The sequence below is a fragment of the Ambystoma mexicanum genome, chromosome 6q, assembly GCF_040938575.1.
Source record: "Ambystoma mexicanum isolate Mex_15411 chromosome 6q, UKY_AmexF1_1, whole genome shotgun sequence".
Lineage (NCBI taxonomy): Eukaryota > Metazoa > Chordata > Amphibia > Caudata > Ambystomatidae > Ambystoma > Ambystoma mexicanum.
In genome coordinates this window covers 1,439,182,862-1,439,203,109 of record NC_090937.1, presented here as the reverse complement: position 1 = coordinate 1,439,203,109, position 20,248 = coordinate 1,439,182,862, and the positions used below count along the sequence as shown (strand labels likewise).

At 43.3% G+C, this 20,248-nt stretch overlaps 1 protein-coding gene across 3 annotated transcripts in view; it reads right to left on the bottom strand.

Annotated features, from left to right (window-relative positions):
* FAM53A (family with sequence similarity 53 member A) overlaps positions 1–20,248 on the bottom strand; it is a 92,284-nt gene that overhangs the window by 60,769 nt on the left and 11,267 nt on the right. For all 3 annotated transcript variants that reach the window (XM_069632152.1, XM_069632151.1, XM_069632150.1), the window contains one exon: positions 965–1,203. In XM_069632152.1, the coding sequence (XP_069488253.1) occupies positions 965–1,078 (114 nt within the window). In that variant the 5' untranslated portion in view covers positions 1,079–1,203. The remainder of the gene's footprint in view (positions 1–964; positions 1,204–20,248) is intronic.

The window sequence follows — 20,248 nt, the reverse complement described above, 5'->3', positions numbered from 1 at the left end:
TGCATCCCACTCATACACACTGGCAGCAGTTTGTGGATTGGGACCAGACAGTCCCAGCCCACTTCCTAGCAGCAAACACACATAGCCCTCCAGTAGCCAGCCAAAAGCCTCTGCTTTCCTGGGCACTGGAAGTTCATATAAGTAAGAAGGATAAAAGACAAGATAGCCAAAGGACAAGCGACCTTGTGGCATGGCCACATTTGACCACTAGCCACAGTTAGTAGCCAAACGCAATAAATGCTATGAGGCTAAAAGGAAATGCACCAGCGTGTCCATTGAGCACACCTAGAGTAACCAGAATTCCCCCCCCCCCCCCCCCCCCCCCCGAGTGTTATTCTAGGGTAAAATAAAAAGTACAATGATCAAAACTACCACATGTGGTAAATAGTTACTAAAAGTATTACCAAAGTAACTAGACTAAGGGAAACCAGGTTTCCCAGTAGCGACAGCCTGAAGGCCATGTCATTTTCTCCATAACAGATTAGCAAAAGCCAGTGTAGTGAAGCATAAGGCTTCACTGCACTGTAAAAAGAACATGTCAGATACAAAAATAAAAAGCAAAATATTTTGGTCTCTGTAGAAATGGAAGGAAAGTTCCAGTAAAGAGGAATCTTTCACAGTGAATAAGGGAAGCTACTGCATGAGCATGGTACTTACAATCTAGAATGTGTTTTTTTGAAATGGTGTCCAGAGAACACAACTCCACCCTATTAAGTATAGAACTATGTCGACTCTCCTCAGGAAAGAGTCATCTTACCATTATCCCCTTAATCTTACCTTTTCATTTGTGGTCCAATTTGGAAACATCACTTATAGTTCAAGATAAGGATTGGTTGGGTTAACGACCCAACAATCAGTTGACCACAGACAGCAAATACTGAAGGATCTTAGTCAAACTTCCTCCCCCACCCCAAACCAACCACCACCTGCAGATGTAAAACAGTTTCTTGGGGTCCAACCTTACCAAATTAATACTGTATGTCTTGCATGTCGGATCATCCAAGCTCTGGTTCTGAAGCTTCTCTGTGATTAGTGTTACCATGGTAATCAGTTTCACACTGTTCGGGTCGACAAGCATTGAAGCTTCAACACCACTTGTCAGATTTCCTTCGCCATTACTGAGCCTGGACAAGTCTCAAACGTATGCTTCCATATTTCACAGAGTGGTTAAGTTGCCAAGATTTTCAGTGCATTTCCATTTTCCTGCAAAATAAGTGACACAGCTGTATACCACTGTACATGTGTTGCAATGTGCCCACATTACCCAACAATACCGCAACTCAAACAAGAAACATGGCGCAACAGCACTATAGTCAGTCTCCCAAAATTAACAAATGGGCTGTGGCAAGGGCATAATCTTACTCAAATGTGAGGAACATGAAGCAATAATTCTGACCGGCACCCTATATTTCACACTAGTACAATTCAAAATGTGATTCAAGGCAAGCCATCATTACGCTTGCTGCACAGTTTAGCATGGACAGACACAGAGCATGGGCCTTTGCTAAAGATTCAGTTCTACTGTGCATTTGAATTGTAAATTAAGATCAATCACTAGGGTCACCGAAATACGTCAAAGTAACCCACCATAATCAACAGGATGCATTCCCCTCCGCCCCCATCTTGCCGATATGGACCCCCGCTCATAAACATTTCTCCAGGATGCTCACTGCCAGAGTGGACAAGTAACACATGTCCATCAAAGACACCATGCAGAGAATACCTTTGAAGGCATTATGAGAAGTAAATGCGCGCATGCAAAGAAGAACAAACTAATAGTTTTACATTTGCTACAGAAATGTAAGGGGAAGATCAAGCGATATAGAAAAAAAAAATAATAAAAATTTACTGGTTGAGCAAACTAGTCAGGCTAGATATTCAGCGCTCAGATGCCCGAGGGTTCGTAGCGCTATATAAATAGCAATTTAAATGATTAATTCACATGGAGTGTCAATCCCGCAGCAATGGTGCTACAGTGCATCAAAGACTTATCAAGGTGAACTTTCCAGAGCATTCCACACGGTATCATGTAATGTCCCCATACATAATGTCACCCTGAAAAGCCATTGGCAACATTATGCATGGCGACGGGTCACGGGGATGCCCCCAGTTTTCGCTTGTAAAAATAAAAACATTTGGTGGTGGCAGGGTGCCCCTGCATGTTCAATGTAATGTTCCAATAGAAAAATGCTACTTTGGCAGGGACATTACTCCATGGAACCTTCCACATGTATATCCTTATTTACCGGTAATGTTCATTACTCCAAGCCTGGATTTTCCTAGTCACAGTCCAGATTCACTCCAGCACTGCCTGTGGTTTTAGGAGGGCTTGGGGAAATCCAGACCGAGGGTAGAGGTGGGAGGGAACTTTTAGTTAAAAGGAAAGCACCGAACATAAACATGAAGGAAAGACCAACTATGTCCTGTGGATTCTCCATGTCGATTCTGGGAAAGGGTGGTTCTTCAGTGCCTCAAAGGAGGAAGGGCTATGACGAGGAAGCCGGACAAAGGGGTGGGGTAATGTACCCATCTACTTTCCATGCATAATTTTTCCGTTTCATAACCGACATATGATGCAATGGCCATTAAAAGTGTTCCAGAGTTTGTGCCCGATCAGAACACCTAAGGACACAGACGGATTATAGACCTGGTCTTTATTGTTATGACCAATAAACCAATGTCAACTTGCGTGTACAAGTTATGGTGTAAATAGACCTACAGCTCTGCCTATACGATAGTAGATCCCCGCCACACCCCAGGCCACCACGGACTGTAAATGGAAATTTGAAATGACAAACACCAACATGGTTTTTCAGAACATTAATACCGGACACAATCTTTATGCGATTACAATCAAGTTAAACAATGTCCATAAACATTACTTCATGAAAATTGCCTAATTTAGAGGGATAAATGTGTGAACGTGCTACTGTGGAGTCAGAAGCATAATTGGAGCCAGTCTGTGTCCTGGTTTGAGACTGTTCCGTTCAGAATCTGATTTACAAGGGAAAAGAAAATATACCCTTCTGGTGTATCTCACTCAAGCCTAAAGACAAAAATATGAGGGAGCAAGGAAGTCACTAGAATAGATTCTATAAAAGTACATCTCAGATGCAATCAAAGGCAGGCGGAGCATCCAAGGCACAACAGAACCTATATAACCAGTCAAACTTTACAGCCAAGCCTACACATTTAATATCTAGGATGGTGCAGTTTTCCAATTCCCACTGAGGTTTCAAGTATGGCAAACACTGTTTCTAATGTCAGGGGGTAGTTTACTAGATTGGTAGGGAAATCTTGCACACAAAATATATATATAAAAAAGTTGAATCTCTTCCCAACAATCTTCAGAGGTTTTTACATACAATATTTAGAAGGCTACGGCCATACAGGAGATTTCTACAAGGAAACAACCAAATGCAGGATTTTTTAGATGGAGTATAACATTTTTATTGGCACAAATACTCTTCCATCATAAATGAATGTAAAGTTTTTGCAAAGTTACCCAATTGGTCCTCTTGCATAGAAGAGTGAGCATTAGTCAATAGTATTTTAAAATCACTGCCACAAGTGTGGTTTACAAGTTTCAACTTAAACTGTACAGAGTGCATTGAAGTCTCATTAGTACTACTTAATCCTTGGAATTTAAGCAATTCATCTCCCAAAAACCAGTCCAAAGGAATAGCGCAAGGTGCAAGGAGTGGTCAACGTGGATACAACCCCATGAGGCTGACCAGACTTTACACCATGGAGTAGCATCAAGCATCAATTTCACCCATCCCATCCGTTAACCCAACCCGCCCCATCCCGACCCCTTTCCTCCATACGTCAGAATATTACTTCAAATGGGGAGCGGAGAATAATTTTTGTATCATGGTACATTTATGGGAGGCTGATGTATTACGCAGCCACAAACAGCCTTTCCAATCGACAGCCTCTGTCACCCAGTCCTTTCCTGTGCATGGTCAAGACTGTACGTTTCTCTCCTAGTTTTCAACCTCCATCTAAGAAAGGGCTAATGGGTTTTCCCTTCTGCCTGTCTCGGACTGCCACTCCACTGACACTAGTCCATTGCAAAACTTGGTGAAAAGAGCACCCAGAAGACTTCCGCGATGTGATTCAGAACACCAGCTCCTGCCCATTTTCAAGACTTTCAGCTAGGACACTGAGTTGTAGCCCGTAACATGTGCACTATTCGAGCTGCAAGGAAGGATTACACTTGTAACGTACGAGGAGCCAATGGACCACACTGTTATTGCGGCATGGGTAATCGGAACCCTCTCTGCCGTTGGATGCGCTTTTTCCTTCATGGCTCACCTTGTGTCTTCAGGGCCAATGGTAGTGATCCAGGACATACCAATCTTCTACAGGAAGTGAAACATCACTTTGATTTCTTTGTCACTGGTTCTCCCAGGAGGAAAGCCATGCATTCTCAATGAGTCCTTTGCATGGTGCAGGTGGCTTTGAGCCATTCACCCTTCAAACCTATGGCGTTGAAGAAAACACGGTGACCAAACAGACTGCCTGTCTCTCGGCCTAGCAGATAAACGAACTCAAACCCTTTGGTTGAAGAATATATGGAAATCCATTGTTCCTTGGATTCAGATTAAATTCTCAAACTACTTTGTGAACAGAACATTTGCCAGTTTTCACAAACTGTTCTCCACTCGCTATATGCGAGAATGGCCCTTAAGTGTACATGTTGGGACCAAGGAATTTCACTGCTTTGAAAGCTGGTCGCTTTTGGAAGCAGTAGCAGAGTAGCACAGGTTTCCAAGCAATAGCGAGAGGGACAGTTTCCGGAGTAGTAGTGGAAGGTTACTCACTTCAAGGCCTTGCTCCGCCTAAAGGTGTGCATGGCCATGTAGTGCCAAAGCAGATTAGTGGCATTCAAGCACAGTCTGGACAGCAGCTCTAGACCGGATGCTCAATTAGGTCAGGCAAAATGTGTTGTCAATGTGATCCGCCCTTAAAGTACTTCTGAAACTACGAGATGGTGGGACATGTGTAAGACAACCGTTACTCACAATAGTGACAGTGGTATTCTTAGTCTGTAGCCCCTTTTCCTGGATTCAAGAGCCAGTGTGCCCTCTAAAACAAAATCCCACAACCTAGGTGGATGGAAAACGGACTGAGTGATGAAGCTCAGGTTGGCGCACCACTGCTGGACTTGTGTTGAAATAATCACAGAAGGACTACAACCTTGTTCTGCAAATAATGCTCCAGTCCTGCCCTGTAAAAGCAACTATCCAAAATGTATGAGGAAGTGGACAATTGACCAGGGAGTACAGAAGTCATTTGGGTGACTAACTTTCTATTTTCAACCAGTTCTCCTAGTGCAGCTACCCACCCCTATGGGCAACACAATGGAACGAAAGACAAAAAGGAGTGGGGATTTAGACTTGCATCATGGTTTCCCATTCAATTATTTGTACATTGGACTCCAACTTTAACCACCATCTTTTCTACACCTGAATACACTGCTATAGAAGGGCTCATGAAGTCTACCAGCAGGAAGGAAACAAGCCTTAGAACAACAGGGAAAAAAAAGACGCAAGTGAAGGCCAATAAATATCAAACAGGAACTTGAAATGGTCAAGTACTAAATTTCCTGATATCATTTGTAGCTTTGAAAAGCACAGGACAGCTGGCTTTCATTAACGGAAAAAAAAAAAAAAAAAAAAATTATATATATCAGAAAGGTTTATCAAAACACTCACGTGCTTATTCCACCAAGTCGCCAAACTCCACAAACTCCAACTAGACTGGAGAAGACAGCTGCCGAGTCCCTCCCGCACCCCCCATAGAAAAATATGTACTTTGTTGTGCGTCCTTGTGCAGCAGTGAGCTAAATGCAGTCAATTATCCTTTCCTTGGCTCTGCAAGCCATTAACCCATGACCCTCCCATTACTGCCCCATCCCCTTACATAGGCGCCTGCATTCACAACGTTACACTTTTTGACAATACCATTACCATACCCGACAGGCCATTCATTTAACTGCGGGTGAAAAGGAAGCGAGCAGGTCACTACAGCAGGGAATGGGCTGCACATATCGGCATGATGCTAGTACAACTATTTGCTGCGTCATCCATCTTCGGAATACAGCAAACCGACACAGGCGTTGGTGTCCTAAATTAAACAGTGTCCTCGTGTAGCTCAAAAAAATCGAGACGAAACATCTGCAGTTACTTTCAACTGGTTTAAAGTGGTGGCTTCGATGTTCGTTTTTTTTCTTTATTTAAACAGTGCATCCACCTCCTATGATCTCAAAACAATTCATATTTTTGGTTCATTCCAAAAACTCTGACCTCGCTCTTCATATATTCACAAAAAGGAAAAAATAAAAAAAGTAGCTATTAGCACATTTTCAAACATTACCAAACCTGAAGTTATCGAAACTAAACTCAGGGTAACAAAAACAGGCGTGATGCTAAGCCAAGTACAAGCCAATTCCAGTCATGTAAATAAGGGACAATCTTGAGCTTGGGGCCGTTTGGGCGCTGTTGGTCACCCAAAGCAAGTGACTTGGGAACACTTACAGGTTTGAGGGACGGCTGCATTATCCCGGTTTTTTACTGCTCCTTTCCCCAAAACGAAGCCTACATTCCTTACAGCCAGTTTCTGCATAAAACAAAAACCTTAATGTCTACAGTAAAGATTTTATAGGGAGTACTTCTCAAAGTGGGTCGTAAAATGATTTTTAGGAAATGTATACAAATAAAATAATTGCAAGAGACGGTTTTGTAATCCAGTTTTGTACCAAGTAAACCATGCAAATGATACATTTTTAGTTTTGACTGTTTGATATAGGGCGAAACTAGAGTGCTGCTAGGATGAAGATGGGACACAAAGCGTGTAGGAGTTTGGTTATTTAGCCATCCATTGGCGAGCCGATGGTCATCCGAATCCCTCTGGCCCTTCACACCCACTTCCTGCAGATTCCTGCCTTGTTTCAAAAGCAATCCGAGTCAATGCCTTAATGGGAGCCATACATGTATTGCTGGTGTAATAAAACGTCTTAGTCAAGTGTTCCTTCAGCTGCTCGATTTAGAAGCCACATGCGTGTCTACCAAAGTTCTGGCAAAGTCAACAGTTTTGGCTTGTGTATAGATGACAGAGATGCACTGTTATATTCCCTGCACTGGCACCATTTTGCAGTTGCTACCATCAATGGCCATTAGAATCATTACGAGAGTGCTCAGTAAAAGCTCATCACATGCATGAATTCCTATTCGGATTAGTCAGTGATATAGGAGCCCTTTCCTGTGGCACAGCTCTGCTGGCAATACTAACCAGAATAACCAGATAGTGTCCGGTTTTTTCAGCTGGGGAAAAGGGTACTTTTACACCATTTTCTTTTGTTCAGAGTATTTGCCAGTTTTTACAGAATAAAAGTGACGGCTATTATCATCGGTACAACCAACAGTAACATTGCCAAGCGTCAGTTCACTAGACAGTTCGAAAACCTGGATCCAATTAAAAAAGACCAGGGAATAAAGCGGTTTGATTGAAAATGCCAATATATATTTTTTTTAATGCCAATATGTTTTTTTTAAAAAAAACAAAATAAACATTTTCACCTACACTAGAGGACATGTGCACACTGGGAGAGGTGTGGCAAAAACACAACGAAACGAGGACAGCAGTCGTTGGTGCATACAGAGGTTTGCTCCCAGAACGTGCACCCGAAGCTGGATTCAGAGCATTCATGAAACTTGTTAAACTAAGTTGCACTCGCCAAGCCATGCGTATGCCCCCAATGCTTGGGTTATATGTAACACTATTCAAAAGCCATTAGGACTTCTGAATATCATTTCTCAAACGTGGTGTGGGCAGAAGAATCGAGCTTCAGTTAAGATCCCAAACAGAAAATAAAGTAATTCACGATAAAGACCGAGAAGCAAGGACTGAACCACAGCATCTGGGTGGCTCAGTAAAGCAAGTGGACCTTGCTTCCTTTTCCCTGGCACAGACCATGTGACATAACATGTGCGGGATTAGGCCAGAATAAAAAATAAAATGTAAATGTTTAACAAAAAAATGGCCCAGATGAAAGATTAAAAGCCAGCTATCTTAAGTTTGTTCTAGGACTATGATTTAATCGGAGATCTGTCAACAGGCTAGAATATCTCCCTGGACAGAAGCGGGATCAATAAAAAGGACTCCAATCAGAAAAACTACTTTGGCATGCTTTTCCTTCAGATTTGAAGATGTATGGACAACTTGCGAATGAGACGACACAATTGTGCAACTGCACTATAGTAACAAAAGCACATGGCTTAAATACCATAAACAGGGCTATGTTGTCCAGGCAATAGCTCACTAGAAGTTAAGAGTTCTAAAGTCGCCTGTGCACAACCCTCTGGACAAGGCCATTATGGCGAGGTTCATTGTCATTCAGAGTGAGATTGTCATTCAGAGGTTTTTAACTGTATTCTTCGGATGGGAGTCCGATCTATCCAGGCAGGAGGAAGTTGGCAGCACAGTAATCCCCAATGAGGGCGCAACGAGAATCCAGTTTCCACAGACCTCACAGCCCACTGCACACGAGGCAGGAAATAACATATGCTGCAGTCTTTTAAATGGGGTCACGTTGCTGTTCTGGAAGCCAATGGGCACCTTACAGGGCTCGTGGGATGTGGTCCGTCTTAGATCCACGCAGGGCATAGCTGCACAACGCTAAGACCTTTGGACGTTTTGCATTTCATTTTTCAGAGATCTTGTGTAAACTGTGCAGACCTCCCCTCCACCCCCCTCCTTTTAGGAACCCAGCCCAACAGGCAGAAGAAACTGATCTTGCGTCCTAACTGGTTACTCAGAATCTACTTTAATAGTCTGAGAAGAGTTTGTAAATCAATCCCAGGAACCAGTGAACACTTCCTTGTACAGAATAAGCACTCAGTATTTTCCAAGCACTGTCAGGCACTAATTGGCCATAAAATGGAAACTACTGGCAACTGGTGGCACCTGGGCATATTATGGCAGTGCCTGGCAAATGTCTTCAAAGAGTCTAAACCGTTGACTATGCTTGGTTAACAGAAATTCAGTGCAAGGACACATTGCCACTAAATAAAGTCGCTGAAGGCACATCGTTGGGAGCTGCAAAGCAATTACCTCTCTAAAGACTTGTTTATAAAGTATAGCATCCCTTTAGAAAGCACAGCGGTACTACAAGATGGGGTGGCAGGAGAGCAGGTGGAGGACGGTAATGACCACAAGCACGAGCAAGAGAAAAAAGACAAACATCCACATCTGTGTGCCCCTAGCATCACACCCGTTTGCCACCTTCACTTACAAAGCCAATTGCTCCGGCTTGTAGCGCTACATAAGAGACAAAACTAAAGAGGACTGGAGGGCAAAAGCTATGGGACAATAACCAACTACCAAAAGCGGCATGCACACTGTTAGGATGGCTTCTAGCCCAGGGTGGGAGGGACAATACATTGCTTCTTTATTAAGAATCAGGCAACCAAACAGTGAACGTGCACTTGCCTAAGACTAGAGGCAATTGAACTCCTGCAACTATACATCAAAAGCTAAACAATTAAAACGCTCCCACGAGCAGTTCCTCTAACCAACACTGTAGGTTAGTTCCCAAACAAACATCCTGCCTTTTGAATTCAACTCTGCAAATCGATCTTGGTCGCCACTCCTAAAAAGTACACCAGTTCCACAACAATGTCATGTTCAGACATGTTCTGCTCTATGTAATATGCAGACATTAAGATGCCAAATGTTAACCTCTACTTCCCCGGAACAAAGAGTATTTACGGCACAGAACCAAAGAAATGTCATTCCACTTCTGAAAACAACCTGCAGTCCCAATCTTTTGCAGGCTGACGTGATTGACAGCAATTTGCACCAGTAACCTGGATAATTGGTGGTGGAGCCAAAGCTAAACTCAGAGTGGGGGTGGGGATGGGGAGTTCGTGCAAGTGATCAGTTGTAAATCGAGGAAATTATTCAGAATTTAATTGTGACAAATATTTCAAAAAAAGGTAGCAGGCGCTCCTCTCCAGAAGTGCACAAATGCCATAGCATTTTGGTGCTGGACTGCCCATGTGGACGGGAAAAAGACTGATAGGCAAACGGATATTTCCCATCTGTGAAAGGTACAGTGAGCAAAAAGCGTGTGCTGCAAACTCATCTCAGAACAGGTTATCATGCCATGTTCTTTCTGGAGAGGAGCGCCTGCTACCTTTTTCAAAAATATATTTAATTGTGACAAAGCCACCTGTGAGGGTAGAACAGCATGAGCTTTTTAGTGTTCTAATGCAACATGATACAGGCAATTCTGTGAAAGCAGATCTGCGATCAGACCTCACTTTCATAATGTGCCATGCTAGAAAATAATCCAGTGGCACCCACTGCAGTCGCCCTGTAGTTGGCAGCATAGCAGTTAGAGAGGCATGTGCATTCCTGCAGCCAGCCTGAACCCAAAGTTTCCAAAACCTAGCTACTACCCCTTTTAACTGTGGGCATAATGTAACCCGAACTCCCGTTGGCAGTTAGACTAGTAACAAACTATAAGCTATATTATTTTGACATGGTGGCTCCTGGCAATGCACAATTATAGTGGCCAAATCTGTGGGTGTCATTTTATTGCCCATTTGGCTTCCAGCGACCATGTCAGGGCCCCGTGTTTCACTGCCAGAGACTGTATTTCACCCAAAACTGATCATGATAGCTCAACCAAGAGAATGCCTAGGTTTATGGGAAATATTTCTCTTTCCAGGAAGATCGGGGAGGGCCAGCAATTTAATGGAGGCCCTGCCAGACCAAAATGTAAATCATACTAGGGATCTAATTAATAGACTCTGATGTAGGGAGACAGGAGAAAGGGAGGCACAGCAGCCCAGGAGAGGACTTTCCAGACAGAGGGGTTCCAGCATCTTCAATTTCCTAGGGCTTCCAAACTGCCAGGGCCTCTTTCCCACTTCCCGCAGAGAAAAGCACTTGTGCTATGACATCACCAGGCAGAAGGCTCTGAAACAGCAGCCGGGATTGGCCCCTTTACATCCGGCTATAAAGCAGGGGTCTGCAACCGTTGGCTCTCGAGATGTTTTAGACTACATTTCCGATCATATCTGACTATGGACTATGTTGGTTAGGGATGATGGGAGTTGTAGTCCAAAACATCTGGCAAGTCAAAGGTTGCAGACCCCTATCAGCAGATGATGTTCCCATTAGAAAGAAGATCGACAAGGAGGGGTGGGGGAGGGGGGTTGGGGGGGAGTACAGAATAGAGGACTTGCCCTGGGCCGAGTCCCCCTGCACCCATAAGTCTACAAAAGGCTCCTGACCCAGTTTTCAGCTTTGATGTGTTCGACAGCTCAGGCCGACTCAACCAGTTTCAAGACGCGTTGAGGTGCTGCAAGTACTGAGGAGCTGCCATCAACACTTGCTGCTCCAGATAAGTTATCAAGCTGACAACTATGCATGGTCTGCAAGACATTCAGCAGTTTGCCACTGTAGAATGACATTGCATCATTGGCCCTCTTCAAGCCTCCTACTCGACCCATCATCGGTTCTTCACCACATAACCACCAACGCAGGAACGCACATAGCCGATTTCCATCTTTTCACCAATTTTTGCAAAATGCTAATTCCGAAAACCCTGAAGTTATTTAATGGGTCTAAAAACAAGCACCACATTAAGAACTGGATCTGTGGCCTAGGCCTGTTGTAATGGATGCATAACAGCCATGCACTAACATTGCCAGTTGACGTCCCACCCATTAAAGGTCAACTATTTTGAAATAAGTTAGCCCAGGTTCCTTGCAATTGCCACATCATTTCCCTATGCAGCAGAGCTGCCTGCATACCTAATACAGTAGAGGAATCTTGAACCAGACCTAAGGGCCCCTAGATTAAACAATTGCCCAAGTATTGCTTTTGGCATCATTTGGCGAACTGAACACTCCAAGATTTCCTGTATGGAAGCTTCAAAATCCACTTCAACTGTTGGCATCTCTACTAGCGGTGCGTTCCATATGAAAATAAAATCGTTCATTAAGTTATTGGACTTAAGATGGATAGGGCTTAAACAATCGGGCAACCTAATGAAATCATCTATCAAACCACAGGAGGCAGCCAGAAGCAACTGGCTACATTTTGGTGACAAAAAACACACAGAAGGTTCAGGAGGTCTATGGAACACGGGACTGGTCTACCAAGATCACACATCAACTTCCAATGAACGCCTCGTGCACGTATAACCCTGCCGCAGACCCGCACGAATCTGATAATTGTTTACAATAATTACTACAAGGAATGCACCCAGAATATGGCTCTGATAAGAAAGCATGCGAGAATTAATTAACTGCAGAAAACTGTTTTCAGCACATCATGCAGAGGGCAGCAACTATTCTTAACTTCAGTACATAAAAATGTCAGTAGAATTCAGCAAGGATGGATCTTCCCATTAGGTCCATGTAAAACCAGGACACCCCCTCATCCCCATAATGACTTGTCAAGGAGCACAATGACATATAAAGTTCTGACTTGGGTAATCTGCTGAGCAACTCGAAAAAAAACATTGGAAGGGACCACAGTCCACAGAAAGTGGCATTTGTACGAATGAATCCAGAACCGACATGGCTGCACCTACAGTTCAGTTAGAAAGGACTGCTTGTCAAGTCCCACCTCAAAGTAAATAAATACCAATCGATACTTTTTATAAAACATATTGCTGAGCAATGACTACCACACAGGATGTCCGGGGAGGAGAGCTCTGATGTTGTAGTGACTGCTGTAGAACTAACAATATTATGACCGAGAGCAAACAGATTACTCAATGGCACAAAACATTATGTAAAAAAATAAACATAAATCCTGGCAAAGCTAACTAACCATTTTCGAGTTTTGTAGAGTGTGAGGCTCAAGGCTTCCAGGCTCCCATTCTGCCAGTCTTCAGACAAACATGTCGCCACAAAGTACGATCTCACCCACAAATTAATGTCGGAACAATCTCTCGTGGAGCATGCAAACCAAACCAAGGGCCTGCAACTCTCGCCACAAGGAATATACTTTACAAAATGTGCCCGCCAGGCTGAAGATTAGATAACAATACTAATCAGTCAAATGCAAAGAGCTCCTTGCAACCATGGCAACAGTGGAAAGATTGTCGATTAGTGGCCGATGTATTCCATTACTAGCTAACCAGGCAAGGTACTGGCTAAACTCCCAACGTCGCCCCTTTCATTTGAAATGGAGTGTATCAGCATGGGACCAGTGCGCTTAATATGCCCACAATTCCCTTTCACTGCCAACGGACTAAAAATTCATATTTAAGAAGGGTGCTGCTAAACGTCGATGGAGAGGCCGTGGTCATCGCATTTTGACCTGCTTATGACACGTCATGAAGGGAGCAGGTCCCTTGAACAAAGGCCAAAAACCAGAAAGAGTGTGGCTGTGCACAAGAACTACTGCTGCCCATTAGCAGGGAATTGATAGCAACAACGGTAAGTGGCACCTAGAGAGTTAGCGCCCGGAACACTTTGTACAACTTCAGGGCCAACCAGACGCGGAAGAGGCTAGAAAGTCTTGGACCGCGTTTTCAGCACTGTTGAGGCCAATTTGGAAGGGGTTGGGGTGGTGCAGGAGCAGCTCCCCTCCCCAGTCTGTACGTACAGAGTAGGCATGTGAGAATATGGCGTGGGCCGTGCACATTTAAGGCACATTAACAACGTCTGCAGAAAAGCTTTCCGCATCTAATTTTACCCTAGGCGCAACAAGGCAGCTGGGATCAGCTCACCCAACGGCCTACAACTCTCAGAGCAGGCTGGACTCAGACTTCTCAGTTAGGAAGGGGAGGGCGGCAGCGGGGGCGACGACAAACGTAGTACTTTTTCCGCCTGGCTGCAAAACAAACATTTTGATGCTATATCGTTGCTAGTAACTGATTAAAAACCACGAGTACGTGGAAGAACATTAAGACAATCTCACTATAAAAAAGCTTTGGGCAATTGGAACCTGTGCTTTTGCACACAATGAAAAAAGCTAACGCGCCAATTTCTGAAGGGTCTGAATTGGGCCAAAGGGAAACAAATATGCCAATATGATGCATTTAATTAAACAGTACTCATTTGTCCAGTGTCCTTACGGGAACACGTTACAGCCTGCTGCATGCAGCGGGCAGCAACGTGAACCTTTCCACATTAAACACAACCATGCATGTAATGTAACCCACCGACACCGGATCCTTTCACACGTCCAAACTAGCGTTTTGCCTGCAACAGTATCACAGATGGAGAGACCACTGCCATGGACTTAACATTTTCAGGGAGTCTTACTTGCACCGGTTTGGCATCCTCAAAAAGAAAAGTCTCCACATCGCCCATTCAGACTCGGCTCCTGCTCCTTGGTAATGGCACTTCTGCGAGTGCAGTCTTGAAGTGTCCCAAATGCAATTGCAGAGGTCAGCAGGGGATTACTTGCGTCTCCCAAATGAATATTAATTAGGCCTGCATCCGATGGGATACATTTGGCATTAGAATTCTTATGATGATTGCCCTGCAGAAGCAATGCAGACAGTCAACATTTTCAATGCACTGCCACATTCCAACTCAGTTTGTTTAAACATACAGACTCCTGCAGAGTTGCAGTAATGAGGAACACACGATTTCTTCACTGGGTCACAGTAAGTCAGCATCGTAGCCCCGTTCTTTGTCCTTGCTCAAATGGAAATGAAGTTTCAGTGCATCCGACTGCTGTAAAACACAGTAGTAAATGGAAAGCCAGCCCTATTGTTAACAAGCATAGTTCTACTCCCTATGCTTCTGTGCACTGCGGGGGAAAAAATAGATGTAGGTGCTACCCAGAAGAAATTCCAAGTCGTGTGGTAGCATTTCAACTGCTTTGCTTGCACACAGCTGAAAGGAATGACACTTGGAGTTGCTCATTATACACTAATTCGTTACACAGGATTGGGCCTCCAGACCATGAGACTGCAGCAATCAGTTCTAATCCCAAGGCAGTCGCTGAACTTCAGGGCGATGTTTCTAAGAAACTTCAGAAATGTGGCGGCAATGGCTTCTGCAGTTTCAGATTCTATGTTGACCAGTCCCAGAAAAGTTGAAACTATCTTGTTCACTGAGAGACTCAAGTACCGGCCAACAATGCACAGCTGCTTCAATGTGGTTCTCCCACCAATAACCATAGAGTATGAACTTGCCAACGTCCTTTAGGAGTTCCTCGAACACTCATGGAGAAATGACTTTAAATAAGGCCGAACACTTTGTACAGTTCAGTGATGTCTTTTTTGCACGAGCTTGCAACCAGCTCTCGAAAATGATCATTCCAATTGTGCTGCTCCACCACGTCTTGCTTCCAAGGCGAGCGTGTTGCCCCTGAGCTATACTCCCAGGAACAACCAAGCCGATGCGCTGTGTGGCATGCAACTGGGGGCAATTTAAAGCAGGACCTTATGCAGGGACCTCCACTCAGTTTTTGGGCAGCAGGAAGTACCATCGAGAAAGTAATGCATTTTTCCTGGGTTTCTCTGTATTTCGCACTGCACGAGGTCAGCATGGTGTGCACAAATATATTTCTTTATGTGCTTTGTTAATAATAATCAACCTTTCACATAAAACAAAAACAAACACAGCCAGCTAATTCTTACCAATATCAACAATTGAATATCACAACAGAAGGTTACCATTATTCATTACCATCTAACTTTAATAAGATAAACTTTACTTAAAAACGTTAAGACCTCTATTGTCAGTGTCTCTTCTCCCAACCTTAAAGTATTCCAAAAGCATCCAATGCCTTCAACCCGACTTCTTGTAATGTTAAAAAATGTTGATTGCATGTGAAACAGTTGAAGCAATCGATAAACTAATCAGCACCCCCTGCCATTAGCATAGATACAGATTGTATACTGTAAACTGCTCTGTATCGTTTTGCCCGATGCTACACTACCGGCAAGCATTATATAAATATCATATCCTGTATATAACTTATTGCATAAATACTGTATAATACCAGTATATAATGTACTGCATTGCTATCTATCCTGTATATAGTATTTTCACCATGTCAAGTGTAACTTGACAGTATTGTAACCCTTGTAAGCTTTGCATACCCTGTACTGCTGCGCCCTATTACCCTTGGGTATGGTGCACATTATAAAAATAAAGCAAACGATTGCACCTCATCCAGTTTTAAACACTGATCACAATGCATAGACAATTCCCCTGTTGACGCACCAAGAGAACCTCTGTGCTGAACAGGTTTAATCTAAACCGTAAGAATTGATTACGCCAATAGGTGTTTGGAAACCAGAGGTGGTAGGATGGTAGAATACCCAATGGCGTGTCAACCCCAGAAAAGGAAGAATGTATGTTGTAACTTTGCATTCTCTCAATCGTAACAAACCAATCTGAAAGAAAAAAAAAAAAAAAAAAAAAAAAAAAAAAGATTAACAGCCGTTGGATCAGAGGAAAATACATCAATTGACTGGCTACAAACAATTCAGCAAAGGTTACATTTTTGTTAACAGGTCTCCCTTCAGCCATTGAGATTCTTGAGCCACCAGGCGGCGAGAAAACCTTACCATTCAATGTCAGAAACCTCCAGCAAACACCCCAGTCTCTCCTCCCCTCTACCCCCCCTACCAAGAGAAGCCAGGTCTAGTAAGAGGCGGTTGAGAAAGTAGGCAGGAGAAAATCTGCTTCCAGATTCATACCGCAATAAGCACCCAATTGATGTCATATGCCTGGCATTCCATTTCTAGCCATACAGAATTGATGGCATCCCCTTTGCTCTATCAGTGGTTTGAGAACCTGCAATACTTGCAGTGAATTTTCCTCATTTGATACGAGAATTGGTCTGCTTTGCCAAGGAGACTGGCAACAATCAGGTTCTTATTCAGGACTGTATACATTTCTTGTTGGCACCAAAACAGAGTCCAATAATGTCCATGTGAAGCCAAAAGGCCGATTCATATTCTTATTCAGTCGAATAATATTTGACTTTAGAATTAATTTGCTAAGGCATAGCTGGCAAGGGCATAGGGAAGACTCTGCAGCTCCAGCGGTGTATCACTCAACGGGACCAAATCGTCCATGTATGCCAAGCAAGATATTCTCAGGGGACAGACTGTTGGCCCTGTGAAAGAAGGCTTTTCCAAGCAGTCTTGGCTACCTGAGATAAAGATTAAAGACACAGATTTAATAATAGCCCAGCCGCCACCCTCTATAGGCGTTAAATGGCCATGTCAAGCTGCCGTGTCCATTCAATCGAACCTGAATCGCTGTCTCCACATGTAAGGGAATAAATAATACATTTCCAACAGAGACAAAGAAAATACCCCAGAATCGACTTAGCCCAAAGGCGTACCTGATTAACAGCGTCAACTGAGAAAAATCAACTAGGGCAACACGACCTGGAATCTCCATTAATTCCCCATGTAACGAGTTCGGCAAATCTTAAGCCAACCAGCTGATAGTGAGCTCCTTTAAAATTATTGCAGCAAAGATCTTACTGTTGGCGTGGAGAGGGGCGACGGCCTATAGTTAGCAGGAATTGACCAATCGCCCTTCTTATATATTGGTATATTACCGAAAGTTTCCCCAGTGAAATTAGTACATTTTTTGTAGGGAATATCCCAAAATAGAATGTATGAAACATTTGCCCAGAGAATAGGATCATATATATATATTTTTTGTAAAACAGATTAGTTAAGCCATTTGGCACTGCCGATTTTGAGTTTGATGTGATCAGACATACAAAAAAAAAATATCAATCTTCCAAGTTTAGCTCCCAAGAAGGACAACTGCGGCAAGACGCATAATGTGTATTCCAAGCACCTACAACAGAATTGCTTTGCAACAGTGTTTGTGCAGACCAACAGCTCCACACGTTTCTGGATGTCAAGGTCTTTAACAATGCCTCACCATCCCCCAATCTGATGGATCATAAACCATAAGCCTGAATCCAGTTTTTATATCGGACCTTTCTCCCTCTCTCTCTCTCTCTGGTAACCAATACCATTATTACTTTTCTTTGAAAGAAATCTTAAGGACCTTCTTAACACTTCTTTTAGAGCACAAGCAGATCAAAACCATGCCGGCGAGGTACTGATCTCTTTCCACCAGGGTTTTCATCACTCCACAAAAAGGGAACAAAATGTGATGTAATAAGAGCATTGAACTTCTCATCTCATATTGTGTCCCCTAAGAAGAACTTAAAAGTCATAATCAATTTAGAAGCATCAGAAGAGAACTTTTTTTTACGCAATTGCCCATCTGGGAAACCATTGAACCTCCATGTGCTTTTGAACAGATAGCTACCTGATTGCTCATTTTGGGTTATGATCACTACAGTTTGTCTGTTCAATCTAATCGTCTACACCTTTCAAAGCACCAGGTCAACCACCATTGACTGTCTTCTCCAGTCAAATCACCTATATTGCCATTCAAAATTAACAGATCCCAAGCATAAAAAAAATTCCCCGTATTTAAAATGAACAGCCAGCCTGGACGCCATTAAGCCCGGGGTATCAGCTGACAGTACTTCCATTTTTGTTATTATGGATTTCCTTACAGCGACCAAACGTCTTGCAAGGGGTGGCACACTAACGGGGGACACAATTTGCCGAATTTTATATCTATATAAACAGTGGTCAATGCCGTTTCTTGAAAAGTGATCTTAAAGTTCTAAAAAATGTAACTCAATATTCATACAACGATTAAAACCCCTTAAATTGCATTCAAAAAGGGACATAACTGGGAATGTTAAAGCCCAGTTCTCTTTTCCTCCAGCCTCTTAAAGCCCCCTGCTAAGGTACCTGGGAGCCATGTCCAACAAACATTTGTCCCCCACAATAAGTTACAAACAGGGCTTTCAAAATGACCACGCAGAAGCGATTATGGAATTGGTACACGTTATTGGTGATACATCACCGAGTCCATGACACATTCTGCACGATAAACATTATTTCCCCCCCCCACTATCAGTCATATACATGGTTTTGGGAATATATTAAATCCCATCTAGCTTACGCATCATTAAGGATGTTTGTGACCAGATTGGACCTGAAACACACCGCTACAATATCGGTCCTCATAACGTTGAAAACAAACAACTTCTTTAGTCAACAATAAACGAACTGAGGGCACCTCATGGAGTAAACACAGGTCATTACATCTATTTAAGATTGCATTCACGTCCGTTTGAACTAGACGTTCCAAAATCAAAAACGTGTGGCAAAACACCCCCACATAACCAGAAAACTCTGGAATTAAACTATATTCCTGATTCGTTGATGAATTATTGCAGCGCATAGTCCAAGTCAGATCTATATGACGAATTTCCTCTAGTAAACTGGGCCAGTTCCATGGTTTACTGCCAGGCCATCTATGTGGTTATTTTCCACTAATAAAACGGAACCAGATCCACAGTGTACTGCCCGGCCAAACTGCCAAGCCATACTTACTAATATTCTGAAGCATTAGTGATGGTAAAATGTTTGACGAGATTTGCTGATTCAGCACATTTACAGCTGACCGCTTCCTCCGAAGTAGAAGAAATCAAAATAGTTTCCTGCTGCATAGTTCATGTTGAACAGGTTATTGGGAAAATGTGACCATTTACCGCTGAATTCATGTGCGGCAACTTCCCCCACCCACGGTCTCTCACGCCCTCTGCCAGCCTGATGGCTAGGGACACTGTACACAACAGGATTTGGCAGTTACAAGTTGGTCCCAGTCATTTGAGTAGACACCAGCTTTTGGGTTTTGAGTACCAAGGGAAACTGGCTCCGACAGTCTTTCTTTCGCTATTGGTGTACCAGAATTTGAGAGAAGGGAATTGGGCTAGTCGCCGCTAATATTGGGGAGACCACCTCTAAAAATTACTTGTGCTCAAATATGAAATCTTCATTGCAATGTTCCAACCTCGGTTGATCATCATTGCTCCTTGCAAGACTTAAGGCGTTTCTCCACTTCTGCAAGATGCATGTTATGTTAAAAGGTACGCGAGCAATTACATGCATTGTTCTTTGACATTTATTTTAAGCTGCTTTTTCCCCTCCAGGTACGTCTGAGGCATCCATAGGACGTAGCCTAACTTTCACCCACACTTGGGGGAGGACCCGGCTGGCATGCGCAGTCACCTGGTTCACTGAAGAGGTATTTGGAAAATCGACTTGGGGTTCCTGAAGGTGACTTTTTTTAAAAGATCTTGTAATCATTCCTGCATGATTTGAAGTGTTACTTTTATTTCACTCAAGAGTATGTAC